Here is a 14,933-nt window from a genome sequence, read left to right on the forward strand (position 1 = left end):
CCAAAATTCATGTGAATGGCTGTATAGCTGGAACCAGTGGCGACCTCCCTGCCAGTGCAATGAGTCACACTCAACAGTGTGTGCGCTGTCGTGGGTTTGGGCTCAAATTATATTGGCTGCAAAGGGACAGGACTGCTCTAGCTCCTAACAGCACATCACCGTGCAACTCCTAGCTAACTTCACTCAATGTAGAATCAGAAAAAAGCTTAAATATTTACTGATTCAATATCTAGCTTGAATGATTTAAAAAAAAAAAAAAATCCGAACACTTAAAACTGTCTTTTACTATTCAAGGCTGTTCAAGAGTCCCTTGTAAAGACACGACAAAAGGCAGAGACTTGCTTCTCTCTATCCTTGACATATTTTTACATTTTCTTTTCAGGGCCTTCAAGGACTTCCAGGGTTGCAAGGAAAGCCAGGGAAGAGGGGTCCAAGGGTGAGTTTCTCCCAACCAGCGACCAGTTTTTTTGCCATTACCACTTTTCATTTCCCCAACAAAATGTTCCCAACATATTTCCCCGTATCTTAACGATGCTTTAATCATGTCCGATCCACATTAAAGTCAGATAACACCGTGAGCGGCGCACTGATATGGAAGCCCTTTATGCGTCATGATCAAGCACTCAGTGACATCTTTAGATTACGGAGCATTATTCAGCCAGACGTTAGTTTGCTTTGGCTCCGGGTTTGATCAAACTGTGCTTCTCTGCTGCCAAGGTCCATTTGTAAAAGCTCGAGAGCAAACAACCCTATGCTACAAATCTGTGGGTTGCCAATGTAGAATTAATTGAACACATATGGTAGGTATTAGGTTGACATTAAAATAAATAAGGTAACTTTCATGAGTAAAGATATATATAATTCCAGAGCAAGCACTTTTTTATCCTGTACACTAGAGGTACCAGCACTTAAATTAGGCACAGCTCCTATGCTAACATCTGTGAATGCTTCTAGTGTATTAGACTCAGTCCTCCGGTGCCATATCTCTCATTTTGGAGCAAAATGTCAGTCTACAACCATGGGCTGCTGATGGAACCAAACAGAGTGAGAGCAGATGTTAGTTTAAGCTCATGTTTTCAGAAGAAATACAAGAAGAGGGAACACGCCGGGAGATGATTTGTCCCAAGGGACAGTTTGTTATTTTAATTTCAGAGACCTTCGTCTGATGGTTGTGTATGTAGTCCACTGCTTCTTCACCTCCCTAATAACAAAGCAGGAGTTGAATTTGGCATCACAGTGAGTCCTAAGCGGAAATAAATATGCTAGAACCTGAAGGCAGTGAAATAAAATGGGGGGATGCGTTGTTTTGGTTGCTGTTTTGCAGACTCCTGCTGAGGTTCTCCTGCAGGGAACTTGCGCTGCTGCGGAGTGTGCGTATGAGCTACCTGCCGCTGCACCGTGAGGCTGTATAGCCCTGCAGTTAGGCCTCAGAAGGGTGGGCTGTGGGAACCCAATCTCTTTAAACGAGGAAGAAAGAGGGCTTTGTCCCCATCTTATTAAAGGCATTTAAGACCCTGTCTGGAGCTCAGCAGCTCTATGCAGTAGCACACCAACCTCTGTAGAGTTCATTCATCATCAAGCTCTTGAGAACCGATTGCAGGCCGCAAAAAAAAAAGAAAAAAACAACCTGAGGGTGCAGGTCAGGTTTTCACTGATTGTAAGTTGATTAACGGTAACTTCTGTATTTAAGTCGCTTTTTGAGTTAGTCTCCCCCATAATTTTCTTTAAGATGTATTCCTTTATGTGATGGATGTATTAACATCACTGTTCCCAAGCAACCGGCTATTGGCCAGTAGCTAATAGCACGACATAAACACAATTAAATTTTAGTCTAAGCAAAGAATTTACATTGACTATTTTGGACGTTTTACTGACGTCCTTTGACATACGGCAGCGCTACAGGCTAGTGTTGCAATGGAACGACCGTTTTGCTTGAATCTTATCATTACGTTTTGAAGCATATACGTACTTGCTGCATTGTTTGGCCATCTTTGCCCCAATTTGTGTCCATATTTCAGGGGAAATAATGTAGAAACGTGTAGAGATCATGAATCATATATAGTTTAAATACTGGAAAGACTGCTAAGGTCTTGTTATGAATGTACTCTCCTGTCGGATTAGCAGTGAGTTTTAATCTTTGGAAGACCCTTGTCTCATTTTAATCTCACCTTTCTAAGCAGAAAGTGCTAAAGCTATACCATTAGGACTTTTCCTCTCTGACAGTAAGGTGTCTCGCCTTACTGAGCAGGCAGTCTCAGCGCTGCTACCACCGAACAGCACCTCACACGGGCGAGAGCGTCCACCTTCCTCGACACAGCCATGAGCCCCGGCAGAGCGCCGGAGTTCACGTGGCCCCAGAAGGAGAGGCTTGAGAGCGGATCAAAGGGGGCTTTGTGCAGAGAAACAGACCTGCCACCGCGCAGTCAGTATATGTGACGCTGGGTTTCTGTGAAATTTTAAACATTTGCATAATTAGTTAAAGAATGGTTGACACTATTATGACATGAAATAAGGAGTCTACGGAGGCTCAAGCAGTGGAAGCTCTGTTTTTGCCAAAGCTTGATTGGTTGCAGAGAACTGAACTGATTTCTGTATATTGTAAAATTTAGATTCTTCTGAAATGAACTACATGTGTAGGCACAAATGAACAGTCTTCTCAGAGGCTTGACTAAGTTCTTCTGTCTTTATTAGTTACACTGACGGTTTCCACTATTTTTTTGTGCTGAAGCTGTTCACGAGCACATTTATAGAGTTAAAGTTAAGTGGCCGGAGGTTCACAGAAGAGGTTCACAGAAGATGCCGGGAGTCAGTTTGTTCATTATCGTTGCATTGATCCTGAGCACTGGCAGTAAAACTGTGAGCATCCTTATATCTCTGGATTTGTAGTCCTTTATTCAAAACCGTTTTACATGTATTACTAAAATGTTTATGTACTTTAACACACCAGACAGTCAACCATTACCCAGATAATGAAAAATATTTATTGTACTGCTGATGATTCATTTTATATTTACAGCTGCAGCAACAGAAGTAGTCACCAACCTTCAGAAACATCAAGGCCCCAATAATAAAAAAGGCAGATCGCACTTTGTGCTGGAAATAAACCGATCTACTGAAAACAACCAGTCGTTTATTTTGCATAAATACCAGACACAAGCTAGTTGAAGCTTTTCAAATACGAGCATTTGAATACCTTTATGTTTTGGACTTTTATGTGACATTTTATAGACTTGACAGTTAGTGGATTAATAAAAACACTTGCTAGTTGTGTACCCAGATGCACTAATTAGCAGTTAGCACCAAGGATCTTGCCAAAATAAGATGCTTTCATATACATTGTGTTGAATAGTCATCAGGCCAGATAGAGTTTCCCTTCGTGCAGTCCAGTGAAGGTGTTAGCGGGTCTGTTCGGGGTTAATGGCCAGTAAAAACAGTAGCGCTCCATGTGTCACACCTGTAAAAGTCATTGGCCCACATTGTAAACCGGCTCACGACTCTGGCATACAGGTGCCCTTCATCTGCAGGCCTCAGGTGTGAGTGTGTGTGTGTGTGTGTGTCTGTGTGTGTGTATGTACGTACTGACTCTTGTATGTTTTATTTGCTGGTGATGTCTAAATGTGTTTCTTGCCAGGAGCTCTTTTCATTAATTAAGCAAAGAAGATCCTCAATCCTCTTCTCGCCCACACGCAGATAGATGGACAAAGTGACTCATTCTCCCCATTATGCTCGCCTCCGTCAGGAAAGCACCCGCCCACCTCGTCATCGGCGGCATGCCTCCTCACCTTATGTACTGCAAGAACCCAATGTGTAACATTCTGTCCAGACATCCCTTTTTTCCCTCTACGTCTCCTCCTCCCTTTGCTTCCTCTCTGCGGATAACGACTTCCATACGTTTTAATATCGAGCTGGTGAAAAGGGGGAATGCTCTGAGTGGACAAGGAGGAGGAGGAAATCTGTAGATGAGCTTCTGTTAAGTGTCTCCATATGTCCAGCAGCGAGTGCCTGCAAGGGGAGAGGTCTGGCCTGTTTTAGGGGGAGGGGGGGGCTGTTTGACTCCTCTCCACAGTCTGATAATTTGGCGCAGATAAATAACAGACGGACTGGATCACCCAACCGTACACTTACACCTCTTGGCCTCCTCCGTCTGTTTGACTCAGAGTAATCCTATCCCCCACTTTCACCTCATGCTCTGGGGGGGGGGGGTTCTCTGGAAAGTCTGAACAACTCAAAGAACGGGCCGAAGATACAGTAGCTTCCTGTTCGGGCCATCTGAACATGTTTCAATGCTTTCAGTTTTTGCCGGGGGAAGATTTTCCATGCTCAGCATTTCAGCCCCACTCCACACAAGCGTGCAGTTGAACCGGAGGCTCCTCACTTGGCTGCCTCGGGAAGTTGTGGCTTTATTTTTTTTTTCCAAACAATCCCTCTTTGCAGCTTGCTTGAATTTATAGTCCCATTTTGTCTCCTCAATCTCCGCTTCCTGTACTTCCTCCCACCTGGCCTGACTTGCAGGAGATAGGCCATTTTCATCAAGCTCAATGAATTACATCTCAGCACATTCTATATCACAGACATCTACAGTTTGTGGCGCAAAGCCATTTGGGAATATGGCGTGATGGATGAGCGCCCTTCACTTTGTGGGACCCCCAGAAAACCAGTGGAAAAGTGTAGGGATGAGGAAAATCACATCCATATGTCATAACGTGGACGGGCAGGCAGACAAGACAGGCGAGGTCAGACACGTCTCACAGAGCACCTATACACAAACACAGAGGGACCTCGGGGGCACAGCCGACCCATCCCAAAACACAGACGGGCATGTGGAAAGGTAACAATATGTGCAAACAGCTGTGCAAACCTCACATATAGTGCCAACTCACCGCTCTTTGCTGCTGAAATGGAGGCCTGTTCAATGACCCCGACGATCACCTTCACTCACAGTGTCTTCCTCATGTGTGTCTCTGTTTTCAGGGTCCTCCGGGCCCTCATGGAAACCCTGGTCATCCCGGACCTCCTGGAGTCAAGGTACAAATCAATAAGTTTATGTCAAATGCTAACTAACTATTTTGGAAGGAAAAACTAGGCTACGGCTCATCTTGTGTATATTATTTATACCATATGTTTTATGGTACATACTCTTTGGTCCATATCTAACCAATGAAACAAGAGCATTTAAACAACAATGCAATTTTGAAGTAATTCTTGTGATTTTCCTCTATTTTCATCCAATGTTTGTTTTGGATTTCTCTTGGTTTGCATGTCTGAGGTCAGGTCCTCTTGGCTTCACAGTACAGCTTGTCTAGCCTCTCAAAAAGCCATTTGTTTCCCTTCAGGAGAGAAACGCAGTTGTAAGTCTTTCTCTGACTCACTACTTTGCAAGTACTTGACATCAGTCAGTGTTCCAGCTGATTTGAATCGTCAACACAAAGAGAGTTGCTTAGCTCCAAAATGTGTCAGTCTTTTATCACAGTCTTTATGTTAAACTATGCTGGAATAAAATGGAAAATTGCTCGTATTTCTGCACCTAATCCATTCCAATGGGTTGAATTTCACCATTTACCACACTGTCTTTAAACATTTAAAACAACATAATTGATACCATGATTTGGCCTGCTTTAACATGGGAAAAAAAACAACACAACTCCTATATCGTACGACTTAGTGGAGCCTAACCAAATCTGGCTCGTCTCAGTTTGACCCATGTGCACACAAACCTCAAACAGCAGACAGTCTGGTCTGGCACAGTTCTCTACTTTGAGAAAAATGAACAAGCTGGATGAAAACATACTGTGTAAGCTGAATTCAGTCTTGAATATGTCATTTTATCTGGATGTAATGATGAAAAATTGAGATGGGATGATGATTAATTATCTGCTGCTGTGAGTAGCCGTAGACTTAAAGGGATACTTCACCCTTGAAATGAACATTTGAATATAAAAGATTCACCGCGTGTTACCTTGAATTCTTTTTCTCACATGCCTCCGCGATGAACAGAGAACACGAAAACCTACGAGTAAATCCTTGATGAACTTAAGTAAATGGAGGCCAGGTTTAACACCAGCAATAGCAATACTATATCAGAAATACATTTACACACAATTCATGCTGTAGAATCCAAGTCTTGTTCATCCAGTTTTCCACTCAGTACTTCCCAAGCACATACATATTCGCCCAAATCATGCGATTTAAAACTTTCGCCACTACATGCACTCTGCGAATCCCTGCATGAGACGGTGGTGGAGGAAAATGCTCGTGTTTGGGAAGTACTGAGCATATAACTGGATTTTTTTTAAATTCAGTTTAACTTTCAGTAATTGATATGCAAATGGTCATTCTGTGGGTGAAGTATGCCTTTGAAAATTTGAAAAGGGAATGAATGACGGCCTAAAAGGTACAAGTGCTTATAAGGGTCTTCAGCTTTCAGAAAAGATGACTTAATTTAGCTTCTCTTTGAGTTTAAACTATTTAGATGGTGAAAAGACACAGTGTTCTGTATGCTGCTCTTGGCTGGAGTTGCACTCCTCCTGGCCCAGTTTAGAAAATCCCCACAAAGACTTTTCAATGCCAAGTCTTTGCTGTCAAGAACATGTAGGTTTAAATGGGCCGATATACTGTAGATGGGAACTCCTGTCGTACTTTGTCCAGTAACCCAGTTCATTACAACATACTCCTTTGAAGCAGTGCGTGTCTTTGCACTGACTCAACTATTACCTTTTGCACTAAGAAATCTGGAAAAAATAGCCCCGATATTTCTGAAAAAATAGGAAAATCTGGATTGAACCAAAGTGAGTCACAACACAGATTTCTCTGCATGCCCAAACTTTAATTTGCTAAATGCAATGTGTCAGAACACATGCAATCAGCCAATAGCCAACTCAGTGCTGCACCATTTCTCTTCATATTTACTTACATGATAAGCGCTAACACAGGAAATTATCTATTTCTCCACAGACCTCTTACATTATAATTGCTTAGATTTCTGGACAGCTCTCTCACCAGTGTGATTGGACGCTGAATGCTGACCCACAAAGCACTGACAGGATTCCCACTGCCCGAAAAGGGAGAAGAATGTACACGATCACTTCTCGCTGGCTTGGTATAAACCGAGTCCCCGCCTGGCATAAATGGACTGCACGTTTCTGTAAATAGAACCGCTAGACTCGCCAATGAGTGGGATGAACTCATTACTCTTTGATAGTGTAAATGTAAACAGCGGACTCCTCTGCGCCTTGTGAGGTGGAACGCTGTGGCAATGCAGAAGATATGCGGTGAACGTTGGTGCAGACTGGGATACATCACAAACCCGCTGAGTCAAATGTGTCTCTAAAAGTATTAATAAGAAAATGTTCTGTTTTTTCTATATGTTCTAGGGACAGAAAGGAGATTATGGACAGTCACCTGGCCATGCCCCAAAAGGACTAAAAGTATGCATATTGTCATCTTTCCTTTCATACAACTACTTGATTTTTTAAATGATGTTTGGTGTATTGATTGTGACCTGATTTGTCCTTTTTAGGGAGAGCCTGGTGTCATGGGCCCCCCTGGACTGTATGGCCAAGATGGACGCAAGGTAGACAATCTGATTTGTCTCACAACTTCAAACTGTGTGTTTGTTTGTGTACTGGCCCTGTCCCACATGTGTGCAAGTTTATACTATATGTGTTTCTGCTCTTCTTCCGTTCTCAAGCTGTTTGCCGACATAAATTTAGACTTGACTGGAGTTCTGTATATCGAGGATCACTAAATCAAACGTACAGCCTCTCAACTCTGACACACCCTCAACTGCCTTTGAGGGGGAAATCTGTGAAATTGCAATGTTTAGAGACTCCAGCCAAACATGGATGTTTGAGCTCTTGTTTGGAGAGCTGCCTAACATATTGCAGGCTTCAAGGAGCACACCTGTGTTCAGGCTCCCCTGTGAGTCGAAATATATATGGGTTCAGTGCCTGGCCTGTTACATCATCAATATCGCAGGCCTCCAAAAACAATGAAGGCAGTTTACGGACGTTTTACATGCTTCCTCCAAATGCATGTTATGTCATTCACTCTCTGGAGAGCAGTTATTGTGAAAAGTTGGACACGTTCTGATTGTGGTTTAGTTCTGTGATCTGGTCCTGCTCTGGATTGTTGGTTTACGTTATTTGACTTCTTCACATGCGCTGGGCTATCATGACAGCGAGTGATGGTTAGCAGTGCAGCGTTTTCTTCGTGGCCTTAACATTTTATCCTTGGCCTTTTCCCAAAGCCTGTTATCCCCCCCCCCACAGCAATTACACATTGCAAGTTGGCCAGAGCCTGTTGGGTTTCCTACTATGCAGAGTGTGAAAATAATAGAGTACTCTGCAACTGACTGACTTTGTTTTTCCACATAGTTTGGTTTAAGACGTTCATTTTGCTTTAGTTTTTTTTTCCACATATGAATGTTTTTCATGTATCGTAAACATGTCGGCACTGTAGTTTTCAGATAACATTTCTCAAACAGGAGTGCTCTTGTTTTAGGGATTATTTTCAGCGCGGAATAACACACATTTGACGCTTAAGGGAGCATTCACAGCAGCAGGATGTTGGTGGGATTGACTTTGAATGAAGTGCAGTGCCCTTGCTCATGGTAACAAAGGAACATGTCGTCCGGAGTAACATGTGGCTCAGTTGTCTCCCCTTCTCTTTGAGCTTTTTTGAGGAAATAAATGATGTGGTATCACAACTTGTCACACCTTAAACAGGATAATGTGTCTTTTACTACTCTGCCTCCCACCATCATTAACCGATCTTTATGTGATACCGATAATTATTGAATATGTTGTCTAGTCGATGGACTGGAAGAGTTGTGTTTGACACCATCTTTGTAGTTTCAACAGCACAAGTCTAGCAGAATGTTTACCAGCTGTCTGTAGCGATGGCTGATTGCAATAAATGGCAGGCCTCACATAATCTTCCACAACAACTCTGCTATCTTTGCTACCTATTACCTCCCAACGCTGGGGTAAAAGCCTTGGAAATAGCACTTAACACCATTGTGGGACACAACAACTCTCCACTGGAACCCAAATGTATGAGATTAATTTAGGTGTATCATCTTCTCCACCCTACTGACTAAGTGACGGGGAATCTCCGAGATATAGATTAGTCGATGAATTACTGTGCTGTTGAAATAAATGTAAACTTCATTGCAGGGAACAGAATGTTTTCATTTTAAAATGAGAGGGAAGAAGATAAGCTTTGCAAAGGGAATCTCTGCTGAATTACCTGACAGGCAACATCTGCTAAGAAAAACAAAAGCTTGAGGAAAAAAAGACTCGGCAGTTTATCATCACACTGTTCCTTCTGCGGTTTGCTGTCAGAATTATACTCTGAAGAAGATGGAAAAGAAAGAGAAACTGTGCATCAGTGCAATAAAGTAAGGTCAGATTTCAAATGCCAGAAGAATGCTAATTAGAACACAACTGTCCCACAACATGAGAAAAGCTTTTGTTCGCAGCTTTCTCTCTTACTTACATACACACACACACACACACACACACACACACACACACACACTCCCGTCGTCATTTGGGACACACAAGTATGAGTGTAAAATGCTTCGGCGGGATCACTGACAATCTGTTATGCAATCGGACAGCGCTGACTGTGAAAACACATCTGGTGTGCTCGAGGATCCTCCGTTCAGTGTAGTAACGGGGAGGACTCCAGCTCGAAGGAGGAAGACCTCTTCCCGCCATGTGAGTCATGCAGCGTGGAGTCATGGGAAAAAGCCGATATTCTTCCTGCTGATTTATGGTAATTGAGGATCTTTGCTGGGCGTGGACCCGGCACCCTGGCTGAGGTTAAGTGGTTGTAACAGATCCCCTTTTCCTGTTCTGCTGATCGGTTCAGGTGGGATCCAGGCCCCTTTGATCCCGTCTGTGTAAACCTTAAATACAGTCGGAACCCCGAAAGTAAACGCTGACAGCCATACAAAGTATAGAAACGCAGTTTGCGTCCAGCTAATGCAAGCAATCAGCTTGGCTCCTCTGAAAGCCACCAGACACCTTATTGCATGCAGCTGTTCTTAACTCTTTTTTTTCTATAATACTCCGACGTTGGAAGCCAAAACTCCTTACAGTGCACTTTTGTATTCAAATTACACCGAAATTCCATCATTAGCCACAGAGGAAGCTCGAGGGTTTGTTCCGTTGCCTGCTCGAGTCCCACCAGCCAGTAAAACCATGACCCGCCGCTGCTTTATGGACCCCGAGTTTTCGCTGAGGTTTGCGCTCCGTCCTCGGCCCGCTGCCAGAGAAAGCCTCTCTCGCTGTGGGAAACGTGTGGAGATGTAACGGGGATGTTGCTGAGGAGTCAGTTAGCGGTCTGCACTGTAAAGTAAAGACTGTGTGCGTGAGTGTCATACCAAAATACTGTGTAGAGTATTACCAGCCCTGGACCAGTGTGCCTTCTACACAGCCAGCTCTGATTATGGCACACTGGAATAACACTCAACCTTTTTTTTATTGGCTGTGCAACCCTCAATATTTTTTTCCTTCCTGCTCCTCAGCTTTGTATAATAACATTTTCATACCGTACCTTTTTATTTGCTGAGTCTGATTTATCCAGGAAAAGGAGCGCGGGGCTTGCTAAGTGGGAATACGTTTTGTGGTATAATAAAAAAGAAAATCTATGGAAAGAACAACATGTTTTTTTTGTCTGCCAAGGAAAGTCTGTTACTTATTGTGTAAGCGGCGGAGATGCTGCTGCACTTTGCCTGTTGGCTGCAGGGTTAAACTGCTGTACGTTGCACTAACAGTTTGGTCTTCATAGAGAGAGAGAGAACTAACAGATAATATGCAATAGATTTACAGAACTGTGAAAGCTTTCCATTTAGTTTGAGTCCATATATACAATGATGCACATGAAGATACACACAGACGTGTCCCTTTTCTTAGTTCCACTGTACTCGACTGTACTGGAAAGCTCAGACAAAAATTCTATTCTCTTTTCTTGGCTGCAGCGCTTTTGGTTCCCGCAGGAGACTCATCTACTCCCAAAAATCCCGTCAGTTATTTCCAACATCAAGCACAGTGCTGTCTGTCAGTAGATGAACAGACAGATATTCATCAATAAGGAGTTTGACAGAACTGAAGCGCCTGATGGAATTACTGTGACTGATGAACCAGCATCTGGCTTTACTCTGCATCCAAGAGCTGCAGGAGATGTGACAGAAAATGTTACTCTTAAAGAAAAATAGTTTCAAAGTGTTTATTTCTATATTTCTTTCTGTCTTTGTCAGGACTTTTTTTTTATTAGACTCAGGAACCAGCTCTGACCATTTGTAAAAGATTAACTCACGAGTGTTTTTCATCTGTGTTACACACTTTAGTGAATGCACACCTTTCTCCTTCTGCTGTTGGTTTAAGTAACAGTTCCCACATCATGATGACATCAGAGGCTCCAGTCTCAGCTGACTGGTTTGTATTGATATATCTTCAGAAATGTTCCATTGGCATGTTATTAATATACTTTTCTTAGTAAAGATGATTTTTTTAACCTGGGACGTCAGCCTGCCAGCATGATTGTACTGACCAGCTTCAGGCACGTCAGTCTCGCTCTGCTTCAGCCTCCCAAACCTGCCTGACCCACCAGTGCGTCAGTCGTTTTCAAACCTCATTTTAAATTCTGATCATATGTCCATCGATGCCGTAGCCAACAAACATGTCATGCTCCATTATTGCAACATTAAATGATTCACAACACCAGCCCAGGTTTAAAGGAATATTTCTACATTTTTGGAAATATTTGCTTTCTTGACGAGCTTAAAAGTGATGAAACTCTCATATCTGTACAGTAAATATGAAACTGCAGCCTAGAGATGGTTAGCTTTGGTTTGCATTAAGACTGTAAACAGGAATAATAGGAAACCCGGCCAAGAAATAGTCCCACACTTAGATTTCTCTTCCGTTTCTGCACGGATTAAACGGTGCTGGGAGGGGGATTTTTTTTTTTTTTAAACCTTTGGACATAGCCACGCTAGCTGTTTTCCCAGGGTTCCAGTCTTTGTGCTAAGCTAAGCTAAGTGTCTCCTGGCTGTAGCTTTATATTTAACGGACAGATACGAGAGTGGTACAAATCTTTACATTTAACTTTCAGCAAGAAAGTGGATGAATATATTTTCCAAAAGGGCAAAATATCCCTTTAAGGTTTAGGAGGCTATGGCCCACATTTAAGAGTTTTGACAAGAGGCAGAATTACACTGCATTGTGAATGAGGTTTAAGTGATTTTAGCATCCTGGCAAGTAAACAACTTAATATCAAAAAGATACCAATCACAGTATTGAATTTAGCCCAAATTCTTACATTTAGTTACATTCCCCTTCCTCATCACTTTCAACCAGGCCTGCATAAACCCTGGACAGTGAAGTATCCTTTAAAGTGGAGCCCTGCTTTACATCAATACTACCGAATGTCTCGCAGGACGTTTGCAGAGGGACGTTTTAATCCTCCTGTATACACCCTGGCTGCAGGCCTGAGAGTGCTCGGTGTGGGCCTCTTAATGGTGATCTGTTTGTTTAGACTGATACTCATTTTTTCACATCAGCCTCATGGCCGCCTCATAGTCTGCCAGCGACGGGCCAACCCAGCTGGTGGCTAATGACTTCACACTTGAGAGGATAGATGTGTTCTTCCCTCAGAGATGACTTCATGTGACTCTATCTACTCTGTTGTGGGCCTTGATTGTGAAAAGATTAATACATTTTGTAACCAGCTGGCATGCTCATTTGAGGCCACATGAAGGTGACCATTAATTACCTTGTTGGGTCTCACTTCCTCCTGTCCGACTGGTTTGCTGGTTTAATTAACGCAGGGTCGTTCTGAATTGTTTAGTCACGGTAGGTTGGTGCGTAGGTAGGAATCGTAAAATAAGTGTTTTATTCAGGGTTAACCAGCCTGTGCTGCTTGGTGGTCTATTCACAGCTATTTTAAAGTAAACATTTTCGGTCTTTATGAAGTTGTTCTATTTTATAAGGAAACAAAAGGCAAGTCCTCTCTTCGGCAATTGGAAAATACAAAATCATTTCAGCTCCTGAGTTGTTGACAAAGATGCCGTTGAACACAAGGTGACACAAGGTGAACTTTACATCAACAAAATTAGATTAAATTTGATCCCCTGACATTTTCTAACACGAAGACATGCACACGATCTCTTTTTAGCATTGTACCTCCCTGTGGCATTGTGATTAGATTTAAAATAAGATAAGATGCCATGGTGTTCTTACTCAGACTTATTGTTGGATGTGCAAAGCTCTAACTCATTGTTTCTTGTCAACAGGGACAAAGAGGTCATCCTGGTCCTGCTGGTCTCCCTGGTGAACCTGTGAGTGCTTCAATTCTCCGTGATGTATATCATACTTGTTCTCTTATGTATAGCATACAATATGTAGAACATCTTTATCAGTATCCTTACTCTACAGCTACTGTACCTACAAGTTGTAATGTCGCTCTCCTTTGGGCCACTGAGTAATAATCACATCATTAATCCAATAATTATGATTGTAGTGCCCCCTTTAGGCCAATTTGTGTAACGGAAAAGTGCTAAAAGGTCATTTATGCAATTTTGAAAATGCATACCGCAAACTCTTGAGATGAAATGCATCGTTAAAAGATATCAGTAGTGTCTGAGGTGAGAGTGTGAATGTTACCGCAGGGTTTAATAACAATCATGAGACAATCAAAAGGGATTTTCTGAACAGCAAGAGTAGCACCTGAAAACATCTTAAAGTGAATTCTCTGGTTCCTCAGACACAATCCCTCCACCGGCTCTTTGAAGTGTTACCATGCTGACTAAATCCACTGCATGCTGTTTGTCTGTCTGCCGGCTGCTCTACGTTAGCTGCATGTCAATGTATGTTTACTCATCGAATAGATGAGCCAAGAGTCGCCAGAGACCGTTCCCAAGAGACTCCAGCATGTCTTTCCATTTATAGTTACAAAACAGGAGAACACATTAACACGGACACATTGGGACGTTGAAAAAGAACGGGTGTGGGCTGGCAGGGGATTACGGTAAGAGAGAAGAGACATTAGTTGTTGGGGAATCTTGGCGGGAAAAACGGAAGGAGAGGTTTTTTGGCAGAGGTACAAGTGGGTTAAATAGTTTGGACACCCCGAGGTCATCCCTCCCCCTCCTCCCCCTCCTCCTCCTCTCCCACCTTCCTGAGTCCCGATCCTGTGTGCTATCTTTGAGAAGAATGTGCTGTGTCACAAGGAAAAAAAAGAGAGCACTTTCCCCATCTCTGGAGACGATGCACTCTTTTTCTGTGGGAACTCAAACAGCAGCATGGTTTAACATGCAGAACAGGCAGTTATGACTGGCCCTGCAATGTATTCTCAGGGTTGTTATTTTTGTTAGTGAATTCGATTTGATTGTTTTGTAATCCGGTGAAGATAACAGGCGACACCTTGTGCCAGAAGGATATTACTTCTTGGTTACAGTCTTACTTTGGTGGAACTTGTACATTACTACTATAGATACCCTGTGCGCTTATTACAGTTTTCTTTTGCTTATTTTCAGTGTTTTCTCACCAAAATGCATCGTGTGCACCTAAAGATTTGAATGCATCGTCTTCCTCATAAATCATTTGAAAAAAACAAATCTTAAATTATTGTGAAACCTGCATTTGAATTGTGTCTGAAAGCATTCCCTATTTTATATTCAGTGCAACTTCGTTACCCTTCTTCATTTTATTTGACTGTCAAACTCAAAGTTATATAAGGCCTTCACAAACTCCCAGACTGGAACGAAAAAAAAGAGTTTCCATAGCATGTACATTACCTTTACCCTTAAAGATGTAAACATGACTCTGGTGCAACTCCACACACGTCACTGGCGATTAAGTGTCCAAATCTGGATTTACGTGTCTCTGTAAGGCAAACTAATGTCCGTTATAGGGAGAAGTGAATGT

At 42.6% G+C, this 14,933-nt stretch overlaps 1 protein-coding gene across 2 annotated transcripts in view; it reads left to right on the forward strand.

Moving 5' to 3' along the window:
• Positions 1 to 14,933, forward strand: part of LOC116384753 (collagen alpha-1(XXVII) chain B-like) — a 75,663-nt gene that overhangs the window by 26,426 nt on the left and 34,304 nt on the right. For both annotated transcript variants that reach the window (XM_031849695.1, XM_031849696.1), the window contains 5 exons: positions 383 to 436; positions 4,972 to 5,025; positions 7,371 to 7,424; positions 7,517 to 7,570; positions 13,301 to 13,345. In XM_031849695.1, coding sequence (XP_031705555.1) covers positions 383 to 436; positions 4,972 to 5,025; positions 7,371 to 7,424; positions 7,517 to 7,570; positions 13,301 to 13,345 — 261 coding nt within the window. The remainder of the gene's footprint in view (positions 1 to 382; positions 437 to 4,971; positions 5,026 to 7,370; positions 7,425 to 7,516; positions 7,571 to 13,300; positions 13,346 to 14,933) is intronic.

Source organism: Anarrhichthys ocellatus, unplaced genomic scaffold, assembly GCF_004355925.1.
Source record: "Anarrhichthys ocellatus isolate YVR2014 unplaced genomic scaffold, GSC_Weel_1.0 scaffold9, whole genome shotgun sequence".
Taxonomy (NCBI): domain Eukaryota; kingdom Metazoa; phylum Chordata; class Actinopteri; order Perciformes; family Anarhichadidae; genus Anarrhichthys; species Anarrhichthys ocellatus.